This window comes from Ambystoma mexicanum, chromosome 2p (genome assembly GCF_040938575.1).
Source record: "Ambystoma mexicanum isolate Mex_15411 chromosome 2p, UKY_AmexF1_1, whole genome shotgun sequence".
Taxonomy (NCBI): Eukaryota; Metazoa; Chordata; class Amphibia; order Caudata; family Ambystomatidae; genus Ambystoma; species Ambystoma mexicanum.
Window position 1 is genome coordinate 578,076,346 of NC_090923.1, and position 25,037 is coordinate 578,101,382.

General features: G+C 43.5%; 1 protein-coding gene across 4 annotated transcripts in view; it reads left to right on the forward strand.

The window, feature by feature from the left end:
- Window positions 1-25,037, forward strand: part of DOCK3 (dedicator of cytokinesis 3) — a 2,582,899-nt gene that overhangs the window by 2,454,708 nt on the left and 103,154 nt on the right. For all 4 annotated transcript variants that reach the window (XM_069644069.1, XM_069644070.1, XM_069644071.1 and 1 more), the window contains one exon: window positions 13,243-13,390. In XM_069644069.1, the coding sequence (XP_069500170.1) occupies window positions 13,243-13,390 (148 nt within the window). The remainder of the gene's footprint in view (window positions 1-13,242; window positions 13,391-25,037) is intronic.

Consider the following 25,037-nt stretch of genomic DNA (forward strand, 5'->3'; position numbering starts at 1 on the left):
AACAAGAGAGCAAGCCTTCTTTACAATGCTCCACTACTCTGGATGTGGTATACAAACACACACAGGAAAGGCGCCCTCATGCTGCCCACCCCATCTCATCATCACACCCGCTTGTCCCTTACCCCTCCACCATCTTAACCTAATGGTAACAACAGTTAAATGTAGGTTCACTATAAACATATATTATAGTAGATGTTCCATGCATATCATACACCACTCACGTGCTCTTGCCCCCTCTCCCTTTCTCACTCATACTCTCTCTGGCACACTTTTTATTCTCTCTCTGGTTTTTTATGTCTCTGTCCCTCTCCCTCTCAGCGGGCAAGAGTAATTAGAATCTGACAATTAGACATAAGCAACCAGCCAACCATTAACAAATAATTTAAAATAAATGTGGGTGGGGGCTCATACTTGGGAATGGAAAGAAATGGGAAATAGCCACTGATGGTAAATGGTAAAAGGACAGCCAGAGGAAGACATGATCCTGATCCAATGTCAGCCATGAAACAACTACCCCAGCAATAAGTACCAGACCAAGTCCAGGGAGCATCAGGACAGCCATGCCGCCAAGGGCAGGTATTTACAGGAGCTCATGGAAGACTCTGCAATCCGGTGTCCAGACACACTATGGAAGAAGAAACAGTGCGATGGAATAGGCAGTGTGCTCACCAGGTTCAGCTCAGACATGGACATGGCAGACACAGCCTCTCCCTACCCTCCCATAGCAGTGGATAGCGCAACTTGTGCAAGTCCATTGAGCCACGACCAAAGCCCATAGGCCACAAGCACAAACCATAAGCAGTGGTGGAAAGTGGCCAAACAGTTCACCACAACACAGAGTTGATGCTCGGCAGGAGAAGCAGTGGCATGGCAAGAGAGGAAGGCACATTGGCTGTGCCACACCTCACAGCCCATGCAGACTCCACCAACAACCACCACTGCTCTGCCTCCCCTCTGCTCCACTTGCAGCCCAACATTAAGAAACAGGTCTTTTGACGGTATATGACGGTATAGAAAGAAGGCATGCTCGACGCAGTCGGAGGAATTGAGCTGCTGAGTGAAGCTTGAAAAGAGAAGCGGGGCATTGGGGGTGCTAGAAGCCTGCTGGTGCGCTCAACTGAGAGGTGACACAGGAATGACGAAGGGACAGTGGGGTGTTGAGGAGAGAGCGGTGGGTGAGGGCTGGGTGTGAGATTAAAATTATCAGATTTGTTGCATTACTGGTTGGCGGACCAGAGAGGCATTAGTGATCCCTGCACCTACCCCCACCTCACCCTGTGAGATAGCCCAACCATCCCGGTGATGTGATCCTTGGAGGCAAGTGTGAATAGGAAATACTAAAATGTGGCTACTGTGTGGAGGGCCATTTGAGTTGCGGACACCGCTGGGTTTCTGAAGAGACTGGTAGTGAATCGCCCTATATCTACCCCATGCTGGGTCATATGTCACATGCTTGCACCAAGCAGGTCACATGTCACATGGTCACATGCTCGCACCAAGCAGGTCATGATGGAGCAGTTTACACAGAAGAGACAGACACAATCACTGGGACAACAACCCCTGCTTCGGAGTCTAGGGACTCGCTGCAGGGTACAGTGACAGGCGAGGTGGCTATACTAGGGGTGATTACGGATCTTCGATCCTCACTTGAAAACATAATAGGTGAGGTAAAGGTGTATGTTTCCCTTTTGTTCCAGGATAAGCGCATGCTGGCAGAGAGAACTAGTGGTAACAATCACCCAGACAGATAAGATGCAATTTTGCTGCGTAAGACTCCAATATTAGAGGTTAAAGTTGAAGATGCAAAAGGAAGGGCATGGTGGAACAATGTCCGAATCCTGGGTCTGCAGGAAGGTGTAGAAGGGAACCGACGTACTTCATAGAAAATATGGTTTTTCAGGAAATAGGCCCCGGGAAACTATTGCAGGGGTTCACTGTGGAGACAATTGTACCTCAACATTTCATATTTTTTCCTCTTATTTCTTATATTTTCAATGTATTGTTGCACTCAATGCCTCAAGCAAAAGCTCTTGACTATCTTTTTAATAGTCAAAAATGTGTAATTTATTGGTTATTTCTTTACCATTTCATCTTCTGCATTAGTTATTTAGTGCAAAAGGTATTTCATATTTAAAAGTCAAATATATGTGTTGTATTCAAATGTCCCCTGGAATTTATCATTTTTTCAAACCAGTAGGACTACATTCACATTTAGAAACAATTCTACCATGAGCCCTAAGAGCTGTTTATACAGCCATCACCACATTGTGAGATGCAACCCACTAAAAACGCATACAAAACACTGTTAATTGTAACCAGATCTATATCTCATATGGAAACAATGTTTTCAAAAAGGTGTGTTCCTTAATCAGTCAACAGACTTATCGGTGTGCCTGTGGTTCTACCGGTATCAGATAATAATGTCTCTATATAGATGGTCGCCATACATAATGTCGCCGGGAAATGTTTGTGGCGACACTGTATAGGTGACCATATATATAGGGACAGGGGGAGCCAAGCCCCACTCCCTTTGAAATAAAAGGTTTGGGGTGTTGCAGGGGTGCTCCCCGCATGTTCCAGGTAATAATGTCTCAGAGAAAACCAGCCATTTTCTGGTGAATTATTTCCATGGCGGCATTTCTGCGGGGACGTTATCACATGGAACCGGTTCTTCCCCCTTCCTCAGGACCATGTCTTTTTGTCTTTTGTAAGGACCCTGGAAAGCAACAACAATAGTGTGTGAACCTAATGTGTTTAAAAACCTTCAACGTCTAAAATGACTGAACTAGTTAATGAGTCAGAGTTCCTACTACTTTGTAATGAAATCCCTATAATACTAACCCTGCTCTGTACGTTTTATCCTCCTGTTCTGTAGATTTTAGAGGCCTTGATGCTTCCTGCTTCTGGTCTGTGACCTATTAGCAATGATTGTGATATACAATCACTTAGTCTAAATGGGTTATGTGGCCATGTGGCAGCATGTAACCCTGTTTCTTACTCTGTCAGGGGTTCCCTGGAGAATTTGACTTTGAGTAATCCATGGGTCTTGAAGGTGGCGGAGACGTGTGTCCCGCTGTTCTGGTGCAGTCTTGGATTCTAAGCCTTATATCTAAAAAAAGAAAGTAGATCTATGTCTGTATGTATTTACAACTCTCAACCAGGCTCTTATCTCTATTGGCCCCGACGAATCTTGATGGTATATAGGAGAGTTCTCTTAAAAAAAGATAATGAAAGATATTAGTTCATCAATACCTGGTGTTCTTTGCGCATGGAGCAGTTTACCTTAATAAATGTGTTCTAGGTATTCAGTTTCCTCTTTTCTATGGAACCCCTGACACAGATGCCTTTTTTAGTGTGTGCAAGGATTACATAAGAAAGATTGTGTAAATGAAACAACCTCTGCCTCATACTGTGTGTCATTTCTGATGGATAGTTTTAAGTTATTACACGTCACCCAAGAACATTTTCTGACAATGAATCACTGTGTGTTACAAACGTATGCTCGTCGTCGCTCTCCTCCTCTTCGGCTCGCTAGCAGCGGTGCCACACACATGCATCTATTTTGTTAAGAAAGCAGTGTCACATTACCGTTGGCAACCCAAACACTGCACCTGCGTGACATGCAAAATGTGTCACGTTGCCTAGGTGACCCGATCCTCTCCTCACGCTTAAAACTACCTGTGCACTGCAGAGGCCCGGATCCATTGCTCAATGTGTACTCCTCGCAAATGCTATGGATGTGTTATTGAACCCACCTTTGAGGAGTATAAACAACGGGAGTTTTTTGGAATCCGGGTTTGACAGGATTTGGCCCATATAGGGGAAGAGTGAGATGTTAGAGCCCAATGCAGAAATGTCAGTTTTCAATTTGTCTGATATCATGTTAATCAATGATGAGTTGTCGATACTATCGAAAGGACTCTCATTTGTCCCTACAGGCCCAACAAACTGGCATGCAACTGAATCAGAAATCAGAATTTCTTTAGAACAGTTAGTTTAAAGGTTTTCTTCAAAACCATGAAGACTGTGATGATCTTGAAGAAACAGGCCTACGTCTTAAATTTGCATTTAATCCAACAGAGATGCAAATGCCCAAGCAGGTGGTTAAGTTCGAGGGATGCGTTTTAAAGGAAATCCAAAATGTAAGAAGTAAGAAAGCTAAATTCAGACACAATGTAACCAATCAAGAAAGACAGGCACTTAAAAGTCTGAGCTCAAATCAAGAGCTGGATAAAGACAGAATACAAAGTAGGGGGCATTGTGGTCCAAAGCAAAGAGCAATACTGGGTAAAGGTGATAGCACTCTTAAATCAAAGTCCTACCCTACAAAGGGGCCATTGAGAGAGAATTGGGAAGCGTTTAAGAAGCAAATGACACAGGTGTTTGAGAAGGCAGCAGCTGAAATGGCTTCGGCCTCAATGCCGCAGGCGGACTTGCCTCCAACTGTGTCTGGTTTGTTTGAAGTGAAGGCAGCTTGGGGAGGTCGAACGCCCACCTGCTCGACCTCAAGTGGGAAACCTCCATCAGTGCCAATGCAACCATTGGCATCCACCTCGGGTCACTGTTTTGCTTTTCCAGGAAAATGCAGGGGCCTCGGATTTCTGCACCCTGTTACCCCGACCAAAAGCAGCAAATTTGGACTCAGTGAGGCAATAAAACACACATAGACTTCTGGTTATAAAGATAAAATAAAAGGCTTGTTATAGGCCCTTTATTCACACCCAGTGAACATACATATAACTAACACATATAACATATACAGAATTAGATATAAACAGGAATAAGGAACATCACTGTACCAGTAGTTGCAGAAGACACCTTAATCTCAGCCTCCTGAACACTGCCTAGTCCCAAAAGCAGGTAGGCAGAGAGATCACTCGTGCTAACAGGGTCTGGACCGGAGTGTCCTCCCTCTCAGTGAGACTTCATCACCCGTGGTCCAGTTCTATCTCTCCTCTCTGAGCAATATATTAGCTCTTTATTGGGATAAATCTGTGCCGCTTCATGGTTGCACCGGCCCTCGGCCAAAGAACAGACAACAAGCATTGGGAGCACTGAGTGGAAAAATCCAGATAGAAGTGGAAAAACCCAGCTTCTCTCTCTTGCATCTCTGTTCCCAGCACCCCTTATCGCTGCACCCGCAGAGCCCCACTCCCTCCTCAGCTCGTACTTCAGTGGACAAGACAACAAGCATTCCTTCCCGCTAGCTCATCTGAGATCATCCTGACCTTGCAACCGTTTGCAGAATTCACGTTTACTTGCTGAGCCCACAAAAATGTAGGCTTTCATTGCAGTGATGGAAGTGAATGTCCAAAATGGCTGCACACCATCACCATGTTGGTTAGCTCAATTTTCACACACGCACTACAGTCACGAAGCCCCTCGCCCAGTTGAAATAATGCAGGACCGAAGCTATGAGCCATAGTCAAGAAACAAGTTCTTTGACTCAATGCAGTCTATCTTAAAAAAGGGTAAACTGACCCCTTTTGGCCATGGACCTATTACCCGACTTAATGGCGGACCAAGCAAGTCTATTGGAGTTAGCAAGGGTAAACTAACCCCTTTTGGCCATGGACCCATTACCCGACTTCATGGCGGACCAAGCAGGTCTATTGGAGTTAGCGGAGAGCCTCCCCGACGCAAGCGGACTTGACATGCGGCCCTGTATGTGCATCTCATTGCCCAGTACCGCACGGTGGTCGAGAAGGTTGCGTGGCACTCAGTCTCTGCGTTCCGTTGAAAACATAGATGCAGTACGACTTAACCAACATTCTTGATGGAGGATGACAGGTGGGACAAGCTCTGGACAATGAATTCTAACGGTACACTGTGGTGTTATAACTTTCATAAGACTGTTGTGTCTTTAGTTTTGAGTTCTAAAGAAACGCAAGCCTTATGAAACTTATAACATGGCTCTGTCTTTGCAGTTGAAAGTTACTTTAAAATTCAACTGTTAAGAAACAGCAAACATATCCTGTCAGGGGTGTCACACATGTACTACAGGAACTTGTAGCAGCGGAAAAATCTTGGGACTAATAGAGCACATTTTCTAATCATTTTAAACTCAGTCTTTCTATAATCTTGGGTGATTGAACCATAAGGGTAACCCATTGTGGTTTTCTAGGCTGAAAAAATATACTTTAACAGGGAATCAAGGGAGTCCTTGCTATGTCGTTCCATTAGACTACCCAAGTAGCTGATCATAGTTTGAAATAATCACACTCAAAATCAAAAAAAGTCCACTCACTTTTTCTCAAACACCTTCATAGCTTCCTGTGGCTGATCTGCAACCCCTTCCATTCCTAGCACATAGAAACATATGTATAGTGGCATTTAAATAAGTGAAAAATCCTTATTTTAATGTGTAGCAATACTCTAAAAAGGAACAGACCCCGAGGTGGCATACTCATTTTAACCAGGTTGATGCAGCCAACCGGAGATTATTGCATCCATCCAGACAAAGAAGTGATTATAAATTGTTTTCCACAGGAGTTTTGTAATTGGATCTATTAAGATATTTGGTACTTATTGTATCTCTGTTATCTTGAATTATCTAGGATAGGAATACCGCATATCATTTTCTAAAACATATTCTTTCTTTTTTCATTCATATCTTATTTTTAACAAATGATTACTATATTAATTTCGGTTAAGCACAATCCTTCATCTAATAAACATATTGAAGCATGACACATTCATACACATATAATTTCAAATACCACTTTTAATTAACAGTATTTTTAAAAAGACATAAAAACATTCTCAATTTACATAGGATTGAGCTATCATGAACCACCAAAAAATATCAATTGATCCTAAGTCAATTATTACACGACATCATTAACTTTAAATGTAACTCTCAGGTGCAAAACATTCAATTATAGAACAAGTTCAACCTATTAGCAATGATAATGTAGCTACATGGTGTTTTTTTTTTAAAGTATATTACTTTGTCGCTCCCTTTTTCATGGCCTTCATCAGGACAAATTCATTCTTCTTTTTCTCAATTAATGTAACCCATGTAATCAGTGCCAATCTGAAATAATTCTGAAAATAATAATTAATATGACACATTCAGTATGCAGGCCAACCCCAAAAAGAATTCAACCACTAATTTGGGAATGAAATGGCCACTCTAGTCAGAGATGTAGTGGTTCCTTTCCAGATCTGGTTGTCCATGGTTTGTAATAAAGCAGCCTGTTATCAAACGAGAAAAGATCACTACATTTTGTTTTGATTACTTCCTCACTGTCATTATTTAGAGTACTTTGGTCATTTAATTCATGAAATCCTGATGCCGAATCTCAAGGTGGGCTTCAAATCCTGTAGATACTCCTTGAGATAGATGTTGGTCCCCGGCCCCCAACATGGCCCCAACATGGTTTGTCTTTATTGCCTTAGGGAGGAATTTGACCAGAGGACTGCGGTTCACTCCAGTTCATTCATGAAGTAGACCTGTGGTAAGGTGCCTCTAAATTGTATACCTTCCTTCACAAGGGTGGTAAACACATTCCCTCCAGGTCTCCCGCTTCTGAGCCCTCTTCCAAGTAGCACCCTTATTTTGAGGAGTAAGTGGAGGAACACTGGTAGGGGGAGGACACAAGTTGAGAGGAAGCCAGTTCACTTGAAGGTGCATGGAAAGAAAAAAGCAAGAAGCACCACGAGAGGTCCTGTTCCCCTAGTAAACTGTCTGGGTGCCACTGTTCCTACTCATCCTCCTTAAGGAAGTGTCAACACTCCCATCCATCCCACTCCCATAAATCCTACCTTTGAAGATAACATTTCCCATTTGCTCTTTTAAAGCAGAGATTTTGAGGAATAGCCACCATTGCCAAGGCCCTGACATCATTGGCATCGTTCTCAGCACCATTGGTGGATTAAGGGCTCACTGGGCATGCACAAACTGGCAGAGACCCCTTCAGGTGACAACTACATGTATTCTGACTTGATACTTGAAACTGATTCCCTCTTATACCAGATGGCTCTGTCTACGGGCATTATAGCACCAGCGCCACATTCTTTGGCTTCTGCCCACCCAAAACCTCTGCAGAGTTTACTTCTGCTCAGAGAGCCCAATTATTTACTAAAATGGGTCAGGTCTTTGAGGAGTGTGATCTCATCCCTTATGGGTTGGCAACCCTGGATTCAGGAGAGGTGGAAGACTTGCCAGAGGCCTTCTTGAATCTGAAGCTGCCCTTACCAATCTAGCTTCCTACTTTCGGGATGCCAGTAGTCTGGACACTTCCTCTGAGTTGGAATTCAAGGAGGCCTCTAGATATGGCAAGACTTATTTCAAAGGTCATTGACATATTGGGGTTGCGTGATCTAGTGACACTAGTAGTCGAGTTTCACCTCAGAGACATTCTTGACCAAGGGCCCTCGAAAGAGACCCTTCTGCTCTTTAATACCGCACTGGCTGCCTGGTTTCTAGCTGCTTGGTTGAAACTGTTCTCAACATTCACTGCGAACCATGACCTTATCAAAAAGCATTGTCCAGCTACCACAGACCTGGGCTTCCTTTTCACACACTCCACAACCAAGATTCTAGTGTTTCCTGCCTCCAAAGTGGGTTCAAATTCAGCTACATTCTCATCCTTGTCCACAGATATGGAAAACAATCATTTGCACATGTTAGGCTGTAAAGTGTTTGCATCAGACAGTTTGGCAATAATGGCAGTGAATGCCACCTGGGACATTGACAACTGCACCTATTATTTATAGGGTTATCATGCCTATGATGAAAGGGGGTTAACCCTGTTAATGATAGAAATTAGGCAGTTTGCCAGATCCTCCAGCTGGACCAGTACGAGGCAGACTATGTAGCTACGGCCATGTCTATGGGCTTTCTCATCCATTGACATTTTGCACCTGATGTCCAGGCTAAACTACTGGATATGCCGCTCGAGAGTGATGATTTTTCAGGTTAAAAGCAGACGATTTTCTGAAGAAATTCAAACCCTCCAAAGCCACAAGTCTTTCTTCCTTGACACACAGAGGAATTATACAAACAAGCTGCTGACCTGGCTGACCTAGCTTCTGATTTATGGGATGCTAGCAGGGTTGGACACCTGCCCAGAACTAAATGTATTTGTACCAATACCTTTGGCAACCCTCATGCTTCTTACTAGAAAACTATATTCAAGATGGTAGAGTCTCTGAGGCCGGGTGCACCTTCCAGTCCAGTAATCTAGTTTACATTGGCAGACCATTTGGGGAGGGGCCTCTCGAAAAGAGGCTCTGCTTCCCTTCATCCTTGCTGTGTCTGGCAATTTATTGCAAAATCCTTCTTCTGTTTCTTCAGTGGCTGTGATCTTGCCATTAAACGCAGGCCAGCTCCCTTTGATCCAGGGCTTTTGCCCTCACACCCAGCTCCTGAGAGCCTAGTAGTTGATGCCTCTGCTGTGGGGTCAAAGTCAGCTGCTTTTCCTTCTCTACTCCCGACAAGAAGAGCAAATAATTGGGTAGATTGGGCTACAAAGTTTTTGCCTAGGGCAGTTTGCCCATGAGAGCTATTAATGCCACTTGCATCCTGGCACACATGCCTTCTGCGATGTAATCTCCAAGATGTAGGAGATGTAATATGGGTTTACCTCTCTGCTGGAGGGTGGAAAGGAGGCCACATATCAGACGCTACACCCTGTTCTTGACATGACAGACTGCATTGCGCGTGATGAGTAAGGGGTCTTGCATATGCAGGCACTGCTCTAGTCTCAGAACCTCAGGGTTTGCCTTGGATATCCAAGCCAAACTGCTTGATATGCCCTTTGATGTTGACCGCCAGTTTAACATAAAAGCCAATCGGTCCTTGGAGAAATTTGAGGCAACCAAAGTCATGGCTGTGCAACAACCTTCTACTTCTGCAGTGTTTACTCTTGGAAAGGAGCACCACCAAACTGGTGCCTGCCATAACACGAGGGAAGGTCTGGGGTCTCTGTATTTTCTGGTGCCATAGAAGAACAGGGGCCTGCCTCCATAATAGATATTTGATGTTTGGGTATGTAGGATGAGTGGCTGGTGTCACTGGAACTGTATGGCGCATACTTCCATGTGCCGATCCATCAGAAACATAAGGAGTACCTGAATGTTTGTTGGTTCCCATTACCATTACTGAGTTCTACTGTTTAGCCTTTTCTTGGCACTGAGGTTTTTCACCAAGATGCTAGCTATGGTGGTCGCTTGTATCAGGAGGGGGAGGATTCACATATCCCCCTAAATAGATGATTGGCTCATTGGAGCATTCTGCTCAGAGTTGGTGATGGCACATCTGCACCACACCATCTGGCTTTTGCACAGCTTAGGCCGCTCCCTGAACACCAAGAAGTCCCAGATTTTGCCATACCAGTTGTTCCAGTTCATCAGAGCAGTGCTGGACTCTCATGTGGAAAGGGTGTTTCCTCCTGAGGAGCAAGTAAGAAACATCTTGCATATGTATAGCATCTTTCTGTCTCTGATCCCGGCCTCTGCCTTTGTGAATCGTCTGGGCCTCCTGCATCCTGCTGATGCCAGAGGCTTAGTTGCAGATGGAGTCTCTCTAGTGACTGATTGGAAGTCAATGGTTTCAGTTTCAGGGCGACAAGTTGGACCTTTTGTTGATCTCAAGCAAGGTGTCTGTCTCTGGACCTGCAATGGTAAACCCGAGGGCCAGTTTGCTAAGGGCAGGAACCTCAAAAGCAACCCTGTCCTCAGCAGACTATAGTGATGAACCTAGCCCTAAGTATATGGAGTGCCCAACTGGGTGATTTGACATTGCACAGTCTTTGGTCTCTGACTGAAGCTGGGGACACATCAACCTTCAGGAAATATGGGCCATCAGGTTGGCCCTGGTGGCTTTCCTTCCCTTGGTGCGGGGTACGTCTCTCCTGGTTTTGACAGACAACACAGTGATCATGTACTATGTAAACAAAATAGGTGCAGTAGGGGTCCTGCCTCAATGCAGGGAAGCAATCCAACTGTGGTTCTGGGATCTGCAGAAAAACATGACTCTGTCCACTGTCCATTTTATTGGAACAGAGAAGGTGGTTGAAGATGCTTTGAGCAGACAAATGGTGACCGTCCATAAGTGGGAGCTCTGCCAAGAAATTATGGATTGCGTTCGTACCATGGGGTTAGGTGGACCTCTTAGCCTCCAGTATCAACAGGAATTGTGAGTTGTTCTGCTCCAGGGAATTTCCTTGTCAGGGAGCACTAATATACTCTTTGTCATCTGGAAATTCAATCTCCACTATGCATTCCCACCAATTCCAGTCATCCCACTGGTCCTTCTGAGACTGCAGATGTTTGGTTCCATCATGATCCTGATCACCCTGTACTGGACCAAGGACATGTTACTCTGAGCTTTTGGATATGGCCACCTGTCTGCTTTGCCACCTCCCGTGAGGGTGGATATGCTATCCCACATAGGTGGTCAGACTATCCACCAGAGCCTCGGTAGCCACTGCCTTCATGTATGGTTGCTGACAGGTAAGGTATAAGGATTGAGACTTGTCTAACAATGTCCTGGAGGTACTCTTTTCTGCCTGGAATCCCTTTCAATAAGTCCATCTATGCCTGCAGGTAGTGTATGTTTTCAGGTTGGTGCTGGGAGTGTGGTTTGGAGCCTTTGATCTGTCCAACATCCTCTGTGCTTGGTATTCTGTTTTCATTGGCCAAGTGGGGGCTTCAGATTGCCACAATGAAGGGGTATATAGTTGCTTTTTGGGTCTTTAAAAGTACCTCCAGCAGAGCATGTACTTCTCTATCCCTACTGTTATGCAGTTTGTGCTGAGGCGACCATGTTTTCTCCAAACCAGTGTTTTTTCTTGCTGGAGATTTGAAACTTTTTCTTGCATATCTTGTGGCATCTCTGTGTGAGTATTTGCATTTATGTTCCTAGAGATTGCTCACTTTGAAGTTGGTAGCCATCACATCTGCTAGATGGGTGAATGAGCTTCAGCCTTATCTGTACTGCCTCTCCACCTTGTTTACTCTGAGTTAGAGGCAGACGTTTTACGGAAAATTCACCTCCAAGCGTTCCTCCCTTTGCCACACTCTTCTAAGACAGAGGAGCGGTTTAATCTTCTGAACCCCAAGAAGGCTCACAGCTATTATGCCTCTCGAACCAGGGACATCAGAAAGGATGACCAGCTCTTTTTGAGTTTGCTGGCACCCGAACAGGCAGGTCTGTAACCAAGCAGACCCTGTCCAGGTAAATCGTCCTCTGTATTTCAATGTGCTATGACTTGGCTGATGTCTTCACAGCCCATCCGACCAGGAGTCTATCAGCTACCTCATCTCATTCCTGTACTGAACATGTGTCAGGTAGCTACATGAGCCTCCATGCACATGTTTGCCAAGCATTATTGTCTGGATTCTTTGTCAAGACGGGATGCTTGTTTTGGTCAAACAATCCTCCAAAGTTTCCTGGTGTAGGTAATGTTCTTCCTCGTCTCCCTTACACAGGTTCTCTACTACTATGGGAGTCTAAGATGAGCAATCTGTGGGAAGAAAGAATCCATTACAAGAACAAATTATTTACCTCTCAGTAATGATCTTTCTGATGGCATTGTCCTTCCTCTCTCAGATTTCTAATGGCACTCCTGTTCTGCAGCACTTGATGGATATCTTGCACACCTGCTGTTCTGCATTCCCTCTGCTGTAGAGTGCCAGGGAAAGTTGCAGAACTGAGGTCATGGGGCATGGCTTGCTTCATGTACACTGGCCCTGATGTCACTTTGGTCTTAAAAGGCAGGCAACAGCACCGGAAGGAGCAGACAAAGAGCTGTGCTGCACTACCTGCTGGCTGTAAAAGTTTCACAGGCTGCTGCCGCAGGAGATCTGTCTAAGATGAGGAATTTTTGGGAGGAAGGCCTAATCTATCAGTAAGAACATTGCCAAGAGGTATGTTGTTTGATCTCCCTTAAGAAGAGTTGCAAGTGCATAACCGTCAATAATCAGTAGAAGTTTGTAAATCCATATGCTGTACAATGCTAAATCTGTGGTTTGTTTCAAGTTGATTACATGCATAGAAAAAGAGAAAAAAATAATGTCAAACTGCTATCAACACCCATATGCCTTGGAGTGCTATTTCGTCTTGTCTGGTGGATGTGTTAATTCTGATAATTTACTTTAAATTACGAAAGTGTGTTCCATAATCTCAGCCACGCCAGCCAAGATGGGTGGTAAGGAGCAACGAAAAACTCAAATGCAAGTATCGATCCTAACGGTTACTGTCTGCCTCTCATTTATGTATGTTTCTGCCTGCAGCTTGTCTACCCTCACTCAAGGTATCAGGGATCGATCACCAATATGTCAGTGCTATCCTCATCCCAGGCCAGCCCCTCCACCTCCAGCCTGAGTTCCACTCACTCGGCACCATCTCAGCTTATCAACTCTGCACCTTCTAGCACTCGCGGTAAGAATATCAATGATGCCTGCCCATCAGACTTAAGCATTGACAATATTAGTAGATTTTAAAACCTAACCATATCACTTATTGAAATGTTTTACAGAATGTCTCTTAGTTGAATATCTTCTTTTGTCATTTATTTTATGTCCCTTTTCTATGTCCTCGAAGAAATCATAATGTTTCTCTTTTCTTTTACCATTTCTGCCTTGTACTATTTTCAAATTCCACACCTGTGAGAGGTATCTTGTTAGTCTTTGTTTTTCATTGTTTATATCTTCTCAGTTTGATATTTTGGGTTATTGTATGAACTGTAATTAAATCTTCACATGTGTGGCACCAGTACTTGTGTTAATCAAGAAATGGCAGTCCTGTTCATTATAAGTGGTAATGTACACACTACCGTGGTTAGTCATTATGTGACCCTCCAGATGTTTTGGACTAAAACTCCCATAGTCAATGTTGAAGGATCATGGAGGTTGTGGTCCAAAACATCTGGAGGATCATATGATAAGTAAACCATGAGGTAGACAATCCATGGAAGATCATTTTCCTCATCCAGTGAGTGGCCCTATCAAAGGTGCTACAGTGAATTGCATTCAGATCAACCAGTGCCATTTTGAAGCTTGCTCTACTCTAGGCTGCATTCTCAAATGAGTCATCTATGTCACCATAGTCTTCATGTTCAGAGAAAATATATCACTCCAGTAGCATTGCTCCAGCTGTGGCCTCGCACCAGAAACCTGATTTTAGAAATGTAATGGGACCCTGTGTAACGGTTGTATCTAGGGCTTCTTTAGAGCATTGTGTACTAGCATTCTCAATGTACATGGGGGGATCCAGCAACAAAACACCTTACTCTGCATTCCCATGAGCTTGTTACATGTAGCATAATATCACTGTATTTATAGACTCTTGTACAGCCTTATATTGCACCATTTCACGTTAGAAGTGTATCCTTATTATCTCCTCTGAGGTTGAACGTGAGGCTAGAGACTTGGAGGAAACTCATTAAGCCTACCACGTTAGATCTACAGCATTGCCTCCAAATGCGCCACAAATGATTTCTCTACTGTCAGCAACTATTGCCCATCATGTCCTACTTGCAGAGACCTGACTAAAGTTCACAACTTTTTTTCAAGCCTTTAATCTTTGGGCATTTCATGTTATTTTGACTTGGCATTTTTAGGTTATGGGTCCAGCCTAGTGGTGCCAAACTATTAGTATGAATAGAGATTAAGGGCAATTGTTTATATTTGGCTTACTTATATTCAATTATTCTCTCTGTATATATGTTTCTTACACTGCAATTTGGTCGAAGGTAAAAATTCCGTATGGATGCCTTTGTTGCAATTAGTTCCTACTGCTGACAATTTGATGGAAAGAGTGTGTGTGTGATGAAGGATCAACAGAACACACTATAGTTGGACATGAAGTTAACATGACCTTTATTAATTTGGTCAGGATGGGTGGGGATAACTCCTGCAGGTTCTAGGGAAAACTTCCTAAAGAGCGTAAGGGATACTATCAAAGGGCACAGGATTGGTTAACTCAGCTTATATAGTTTCTACCTATACTGACACCAGTTCTGCTAATGCAAGGCATGCGCCTTTACCAAGAGCTGTCCTACTGTGGACGTGTACTTCCGGACTTGAAATTCTTCCCTTTAAGTTATCAGTGAAGAGACCATCAAACAAAATAACAGTCAAGATATTTGCAAGTGCCAGAAATCCCCAAGGATGGTATGTTTGTAACTGCCTAGGACATCAAGGGAAACGTTAGTTATGTTGTGATTGGCAATGCGTTATAGGTTTATAAACTGTATTATCCAACTTTTGAAGATAATGGGCCTTGTACGACCCTGCCACGTGGTATGAACGGTGCTGGTAAGGTACCGGCACTGTTCATACCGGGCCGCCACATTACGAGTTTGCTCGCGGGAAGTGGTACGCACGTCTGGTCTGGCCAGACGTGCATACAGGCACCCGCGAGCAGATCAGGATGCTAACAACGGACCCGTCATTAACGAGTCCGTTGTTAGCATCCTCCCCATTCCCATTGAGCCCTATAGGGGCTCCAATGGGAATGGGGACGTACCGGGTCAAGGTCCCAAAAAACAGAGAATTACTGGGTCTGCAAAATTCAGAATGGCCCGGTAATTCCCTTTTTTCGGGACCCGGACACGAGTTTGGTGGTAGCCATGCCGGTAATGACGGCATGGCTACCTCCAAACTCGTAATGAGGCCCAATGTCTATACCTTTCCCATATTCCTTTCTTCAGTCTATTCAAAGAATGTAAACACTCTGAAGTTCATTCAGCTCTTAGCATTCTCATTTTTCTCAGTCGAAATAAATTCAGTGTGCCATACATTTCAGATTGTCATACTTTTTGATTTTCCACTCTGAATGCTAGAAGAACCTATGCATGATGATGTCGTATGTCACGAAGCCAAATTGTTTGTATCCACCATTTTTTCCCCTGAATTTTACTTCAATTTCCATCCAATTGATTTTTAGGGGGGTGGGGGTGCATCCTTTGCCACTACTTCATTGCTGTTACCTAAAGTGAACGGGCTGGACACAATTGACTTGAAAGTTTGGTTTATTTAGGTATCTTCAAATGAAGCCCATCAGCAGCGCAGCGTCCATCAATGCAGCTTCCTTTCTCTCAGCCACCGTCCCTCACATTCTAGATCTTCCATACACACAGCCTTCTACACTGCACGTCATGGGACACCCATCAGCTACCAGCCCATTATACATCTCCCTCCCATTAACCTAACACAACATCTTTGAATCTTTCTGGAGGGTTCATAGATCTTAGCGTCCTGCAGCTACAGCCACACCACCATCCACTTGTTCCCTCACACCTTGATACTCGGCTCTCTCATTGTTCGCTTCTCTCTCATTCACTTTCCCAACCCTGTTCATATCATAGGTTCTTCTATCTTCTGTCTTCACTGAGTTGTGGAAAGTGCTCTCTACTTTACATGGTCGGGCCCACTGCATAGGACCTTGCCTCAAAGCACCAGGTAATTTGATCCTGACAGAATCACCCTTTTGCACTGTCCTCTCTTTGACCGACTTCTTCACATCATACCTGAATTTATTTTCAACCTGTTGTTCTCTTACAAACGATCACGCCTGCTGAACACTCTCCCACATTCATTTTTCCCTCTTCACCCATGGAGGGTAGAACTCATAATTGGGAGTTCTGCCCCTGCATAACTCAAAAGAAGACATACCTGTCGTTGTATGTGGGAAAAACCTGTGTGCCACCATCCTGCTCAACACCACCTCTTCCCAATCGTCACCAATGGCCCAAGTCCACCTTATGCAGTACTTAATCACTTTGTTAAAGGGCTCTGCCACCCCGTTTGCCTGGGTATAATAATTACCAGTAAACTGTGTTATTTTTTTTTATTTTTTTTTAATTTATTTAAAGTGTTTATTGGTTAATTAAAACCTTATACACTACAGAAAAATATTATATCAACCAAACACAAATACATATATTATACATACAAAAAGCATACATCATATTACTCGCTTCCAAATATAAAAAGCTGCCCCGATATAAACCTTAATCTCTCCATCATAAATAGCTGACCAAAATTGGTCAGTTTCAATCCTTTGCATGTCCTCTACAAAATGTGCATACCCTTTAAAATAACATTCCCTTAGTTTGGTGCATGAAGTTAAAATATGTCTTGCTGTCTCCACCTCTATATTACAATGCCTGCACAATCTTTCTACACGGGGAATATTTGTTCTTGCCCCGATAATATCATTACACGGGAGAGTGTTCAGACGTAGCTGCAAGATAAATCTTCTCAGAGCTCTACTTCCCGTGTTTAGCAGATATTGTCTTGGGATGGCAGGTTTGAGGCCTTGGAGAGCATAAACAGAGTATCTAGACTTGTTATAGAGATAAGATTGATTTTCGCATAGATCCCAAATAAAAGCCTTATCTTTAAGACTTTTCTTAATACACATTCTGTTAACTTTTTCCATGCATTCATTATAGCCAAGGGCTTCTAGAAAAGACAGAGCTGTTTTTTGAAGGTTAAGCATATAGGAATTCTTAAAGCTGCCTTCACTTTTATTTTGTCTTATAAGGTTAAGCAGGCTTCCTTCATCCCCATCCCCTGAGATAATTCTAAAATAGAGTTTACAACATTCGATTTTCCACAGAGTCGAGAGAGATATGAGGCCCAGTTCACATCTTATAACTTGTATTGGTACTGAGTTAGGGAGTCCTAGGGCTGGTCTCCAGATCTTCCCTTCAAGTAAGTGTAATTTACTCAGATATTTACTTTCTACTGTTTCCAGTGCATACAGAATACCAGGTATAATGCAGCTTTTGTATATCTCAAGTAAACCTTCAATTGAGTGGCCGCCTTTACTAGTCATATATTTCCTTATGACTTTCCATTTCTTTAGTACCTTTAGATTAACCGCCTCCTGGAAAAAATTTATACAGGGATTGCTCAGAATGGGCATCCCCATATATGGATAGGCATCAACAACCTCCAATTTAATAGAGTTTATCTGCCATCTTGAGCAAAGTTTTTTCTTTTCTAACTTTGTGGCTCCGAATACCATTACCTTAGTCTTATTAATATTAATACTAAGGTTATTCGCTTCAGAGTAGGCTAGTAGGCCATTCAACATTCTTTGTAGCCCTATCGGAGTCTTATCCAAGAGGACGGTGTCATCTGCATACATAAGGCCACATATGGGTTTCCCCGCCACTATTGGTGGAAAGTTATTTATGGTGGTAAAGCTTTCCCACATATCTGAGACATACAAGTTGTACAATATAGGTGATGTAACACATCCCTGCTTCAGTCCAGTATTCGTAGCGATCTCAGGTGATAACATCCCTCCTTTACCCAGGCATATGGAAACAGTAGTTTCCCTATACATTTCTTCCAAGAAATGCAGAATGTTGGGACAGATCTTTTTCTCTCTTAATTTCTTCCACAAAAGCCCCCTATTAACACTGTCAAAGGCTTTCGAATAATCAACGAAGCACACATATAATTTTTCCCCCTTATCCTTAGCCCCTGCTATAATGTGTTTCAACATTATTATATTATCGAGGGTGCTATATCCTTTACGGAAGCCAGTTTGTAGAGCAGACAGAAGCCCCTTTTCCTCTATCCAGTTATTTAAGCTGTCAACTAGCAATGAGCAGAAGATCTTACAGCTGCTGTCTGCCATAGCCAGTAATCTATAATTATCTGGCAATTTTCTGTCCCCTTTTTTAAAAATAGGGACTACTATAGCTTTCCTCCAGCTATCCGGTATGCGGCCTGTTTCCCATATAGCGGAAAATAGCTGGTGCAGAGTCACTGCCCATTTCATGGGATTTTGTTTTATGACAGCATTAGCTAACCCGTCTGGGCCGGGGGCACGTGATGCTTTCATTTTAGAGATCATTTTAATTATATCCCGAGTACCAAAGGGAAATATATTATAGCTATATGGATTTGTACCAGTAGGGATAGCAGACATATAACTAGTCTTGAAGTAGAGATCAGTAATATACTGTTTCCAAGCCTCCTGGCTCACATTAGTATTTTCCCTGCAATCTTCCTCCATCAGGAATTGTCGGTATAAGTACCAACATTTTTTTGAGTCATGGGTTTTGCATATCTTATATAAGCACCTCCAATTAACATTATTAGTACTATACTTATAATCCTTTAGCCAGTTTTTATATTGCGTCTTTATATTACTGATTCTCTTATCTCTTTCTTCATTATCTGAGTCACATGTCTGTTTTAATTTGCGGATCTCACCCATCATTTCTTTTTTCCTGTCATAAATCACTTGATCAAATTTGTGGGAATGATTTTTTCCCTTTTTATTTTTCACTATAAGGTTGCTGTTTGTCCTCCGTATTGTTCCCAACAAATTCGTTATCAAATTTAAGCCGTGTCGTGCAATATCCAGGTCGTCAGTGATCAGGCGATCAAACAGCTCATTAAAGATAATTACATTTTTATCCGACCAAGTGATCCTGTTTCCACCTACAGTAAATTGGATATCCATGACTTTGCCCACATCCCAACTTTGCTTTATCGGGCCATTGTAGAATTTACCCCTGATGGGTGTGTGGTCACTCAAAATGATATCTATATGTTCAAAATGGATCATAGATTGGCTTAGTTTTTTATTTACAAACATATAGTCTAGCCTATAGCCTACCTTCCCATTAGTCCAGGTTGCCCCAGTGCCTGGACCTATATTAGGATCCAAGTATTCTAGCCCCCAGCTAGACATAAGGTTCATCCACTGACATCCCTGCACGGAATGAGTATTTAATCCATCAACCAGGTTACCCTCCTGTGTTATCAATGATGCGGTAATGAACTCTTCATCCCACAGTTCTTTGCACCTATTCATCACCCTTACAGCAGAGTCACAGTGGGCGTTAAAATCACCCACTATACAGATTTCGGACTGAGGAGAGTCCAGGGTCCAGCTTTCAATAATATGGTTTAGAAACTCCCCAATCTCATGGACATTATCCCCCCCTGGTTGGGAGTAGATGTTAATAAGAAGGAGGTTCCCTGATAGTCTTCCCCTATCTATGATTGCACACATAACATTAGGTAGGCTCCCATGCTTCTCATAAGGTTTAAATGAAAGATGGTTTTTTACCCCAATACAAAGCCCTCCATACGGCCGTCCCTTATCACCTTTGGAAGCAGCTTTACTCCAAATATTATATCCATCGAGTAGAATTTCTCCAGTTACCCAAGTTTCTTGTAAGGCAAAAACATCACTCTCCATCAGCAATTGGATACCATCCTTGTGTAATAGGGAGTTAAAGCCTCTACTATTCCAAGAGAGGAGATTGAATTCATTAGTACATACCTCGTCTCAATTTTGAATAGTAGTATTACCCTCCAAAGTGTTTACTTCTACCTTTTTATTTCTTGCTTCCGTAGTAATAGGTGAAGCTCCCACCAAATTCATGTTTTTGTTTTTCAGATCATTATGAGTTGCGGAGTGGCATATTACAATTTCATATTTATTGCCCCATATTCCATTAGAGTAATCCCTAATGAGGTCAACAAAAACTGCGGATCTAAATTGGACAATGACCCAATTATCCCAGCTCCCATATTCCGGCAGGATAATAGATTCAATATCCCCTGAGTTAATATTCTGTAGCTGTGGGATGTGTGACAGTTTATTCAGTAGCCAAGTCCGATTTAAAAATGGGCTTTCGTCCGAAGTGGATTTTTCTATGATTTTAATACTTTTCCCCACTATAAGTTGGGGTTCTTCAGTTATTCCCACAGATTTTGCCATGCTTGTTTTTTGGTTACTATGCATAGCCAATCGCTCCATCTCTTTGATATATATTTCCCTCTCCCTTTTTGTGAGAGGCATAATATTGTTATTATATGGAATTTCAACATATTTAAAATTATTTTCTATGGATACCATATCCTCACTTTCACTTTCCTCTAATGTATTATCCTTACCCTTTAGCCAGTTTTCTAGTCCCTTACTTTTAATTACCACTTTTTTCCCACCGTCCGACTTCCGCTGATGTTCAATAATTTCGTAGTGGTTCCCCACTTCTACGCATTCAGAGTCTAAAGGTGCTGTATTTGCTAGGGCCAGGGAGTTTTTTTTAATAGTCTTAGTAGTTTTGGTCTTGTCCATAGTCATCCTCTTACGGGTGGGTTTTTTATTTTTTCTATTTCGCCTAGTGCGCCTCCTATAGCCTTGAGTTGCCCTTATTTCTACCTCTCTCACACTGATAATAGTCTTATCAGCCGAGTTTTCCCTTGGATTAAGTTGTTCCATGGGGGAGATATTAGTTTGTACAGAGGTATTCTCTTTTTCTTTTTCAACCGCCAGAACCAACTCACTCAAGTCTCCTAACACCTCATTAGACCCCATAGTATGCCTTTCCCCCTTTTTAAAATCATTTCCACAGCAATCTTCTATCATAATCCCAAGAGATCTTGTGTTATCAATATTCTGCAATACCAATGATTTTGTGTCACTCTGTTCTTTAAGCAATTTAGTACAAATGGTCAAGACGACATCCATCATGGTAGTAAGGGCATCCAATTTTTCACCGGATTTAAGTGAATATTCAATTACCCTACTTCTATCACTGTTAACAGAAATTTCAGAGAGGTTACCCATAGAATTATAAGACTCATCACTCGAGTTAAGTTCCACTTCTCTCTCGGCAAATTTATCCAAATCTGGAGAAGCTGACAAATTTGTACCGATAATATTATTCATATCGGTATCCTCAACTACAGAAATTTCCAGATTTGTTCCTGTTCCCATAGATTGACGTCTGAATTTATGTACTAATGTCAAAAGCGAATTATTATCAATCATAGAGCTGTTAGCGGGAAGAGGGGGAGGTAATAAGTTGTCAATCTTCGAGCTATTAGGGGGGGGGGAGGGAGAGTACATTATCAGCTGCCAATACTCTTTCTTTTGTAGTAAAAAAGCTGGGTATCTTAGGTTGTTCCAATGCTCTTTTAGTCTCACATATAGGCTCACTCTTACTTCCCTTATTTTGTTTTTTCCCTTTACCAGGCTTCTCGGTTCCTAATTTAATATTAGATGTGGATACGCTTTTCTTCCCCTTTTTAGATCTCAGATTGTGTGAGCATGGACTTTGGGCCATGATAATAAAGTGTTAAGGGGGATGTATATTAATAAAATGTGGAGGATTAGTGCATAGGATTACCTATTAATCCCTAAGGCGGCAAATCACCCAGAAATCAAAGCAGTTCTATCACAAAAAAACTATAATAAAAGTACCTAGGTCCTAATCAATACAATAGTTATTATACACTCCGTTTCTCAGGAATAGCCGGGGAGAAGAAACCTTCGCAGCCCCTCAGATAAATTAAGCTAATATCAGGGATCAGCAGATAATAAAACTATAAAATGAGCAGCCAATACCATCAGTTAAAATGGGAGTAAGTAAAAACCAAAAAAAAAATACAATTTCGTGAAAAAAAATAATTAGTTTGTTAGGTTAAAATTATCATCACAAGTCATATAATAGTGAATGGTTGAAAAGTAAAATTATAATGTCAATGAATGTAATATCAGAGTGTCAATCCGAACAAACCACCCGGTAAGGGAACGCCCGACAGCTTGAGGAGCGGCCTTAGTCCGACTCTCCCCCCCAGCCAGGTGGTACCAATGAGTATTACACTGAGATAGCTGGTTAGCTTACTTAGGATCCTGCAGATTAATCTTCCTTCGGCAGCTTCGGCACAACACGCACAACAGCCGTATAACAGCCAGAGGGCTTATCTCCACAGGGCTTTACGCCGCAAGGGTGGTTTAGGGTTGGTTTTAAAGCCCGGTGGATGTCACGTGATTCGTCACGTGAGGCTGCAGTGCCCCGCCTCCTCCAGGAAGCAGGCACCAATGTAGCAAGAGCAGGAGGCTCGCAGTGCTACTCGAGTGCAATTTTAGGCAGCAGAACGTTGGCGTCTGAAGAAACGCTTTCACACAATTCAAGCAGCACACACCCCACGGCTGGATTAGGGCTGGTTTTAAAGCCCGGTGGATGTCACGTGATTCGTCACGTGAGGCTGCAGCGCCCCGCCTCCTCCAGGAAGCAGGCACCAATGTAGCAAGAGCAGGAGGCTCGCAGTGCTACTCGAGTGCAATTTTAGGCAGCAGAACGTTGGCGTCTGAAGAAACGCTTTCACACAATTCAAGCAGCACACACCCCGCGGCTGGATTAGGGCTGGTTTTAAAGCCCGGTGGATGTCACATGATTCGTCACGTGAGGCTGCAGCGCCCCGCCTCCTCCAGGAAGGAGGCACCAATGTAGCAAGAGCAGGAGGCTCGCAGTGCTACTCGAGTGCAATTTTAGGCAGCAGAACGTTGGCGTCTGAAGAAACGCTTTCACACAATTCAAGCAGCACACACCCCGCGGCTGGATTAGGGCTGGTTTTAAAGCCCGGTGGATGTCACGTGATTCGTCACGTGAGGCTGCAGCGCCCCGCCTCCTCCAGGAAGCAGGCACCAATGTAGCAAGAGCAGGAGGCTCGCAGTGCTACTCGAGTGCAATTTTAGGCAGCAGAACGTTGGCGTCTGAAGAAACGCTTTCACACAATTCAAGCAGCACACACCCCGCGGCTGGATTAGGGCTGGTTTTAAAGCCCGGTGGATGTCACGTGATTCGTCACGTGAGGCTGCAGCGCCCCGCCTCCTCCAGGAAGCAGGCACCAATGTAGCAAGAGCAGGAGGCTCGCAGTGCTACTCGAGTGCAATTTTAGGCAGCAGAACGTTGGCGTCTGAAGAAACGCTTTCACACAATTCAAGCAGCACACTGCTGCTGTTTAACACTGTGTTATATGCCATTCTCCATATGATAATTTCACAACTCTTTTGATTTAAATTGGGCACCATTATCAGTTAATAACTCACAAGGATATCCCTCACGTCTGAACACCTCCTCCATAAAACCAATCACATCTTTTGTCATTATGGATCGTGTTATCTTCACCTTCACCCACTTAGACAGCACATACACCGAAACAATGCAGTACTTGTCAGCAGCCTTTCCATCAATGGGTCCAACAATATCCATACCACCCTTTCCCAGGGTATTTGTGGCCCGTGCACTGGTGTCATGGGATTCTCTCTTGGCACTAAAGTCTTCTGACTCATGATGCATCAAACACAGTTTCTTACCACTCTCTCCACCTCAAAATTATACCCAGGCCACCAGAATTTAGCTTGCACAGCCTGCTTTGTCTTAGTAATGCCCTGATGGCCCTCATGGGCTATTTTCACAATTCTCTTCCTCACGCCACACGGGGGGGATGACTCTGTCCTCCCTCATCACAAAGCCTCCTGATATGATATGATACAATATGATGATATGATATGTCATTTAATATGTGCCTGTACACAAGTGTTTCTAAGCACGACAAGACAAGGGAGTGAAGACAGATGGAGGACAAGACAAACAATCTTACTAGGCCTTGTGTCATTCAGATCGTGCAAGTGCGACAACCCAAAGTGCAAGGGGAAGGGAGAGGGGGTAGTACCAGAGAAAGGAGGGGGGGGAGAGCAATCAGGGCAGCATTGCTCTGAGTAAGTGCAGCCAAGGCGGCACAGCTCTGGGTAAGTGAAAGGAAGCAGGAGACTTTAGAGGATCCCGTTACAGCCCCTAAGTGTGCAGTATGCCCAGAGGCAGTGCAGGGGAGACTGATCATGGAGGAGCCTGGTAACCAGTGAGATCAGAGGGTCCCAAGCAACTGGTCGACGCAGCAGACAGGTAGGCCAGCAGGGGATGGAGAGAGAGAAAGCAGAGTAGAAAAGGAAGGTTTTGAGCTGCTTCCGGAACTTTAGGTGGTCCGGTTTGAATTTGAAAGTGGCAGGGAGGCCATTCCAGAGGGAGGCATCTGCAGAGGAGAGAGTTGGATGTAGCGCAGGCCCAACCTCTGAATGCCTTGTGAATGATGCAGAGGGTCTTGTACTTGATTATTGCAGGCACGGGGAGCCAGTGGATAGATTTCAGGGCTGGAGAGATACAGTCCCTGGGCTAGAGGCCAAGGATAAGACTTGCAGTCCTGTTCTGGATTAGTTACAGAGGGCGGAGAGTAGGGGAAGGCAGATTGAGATAGAG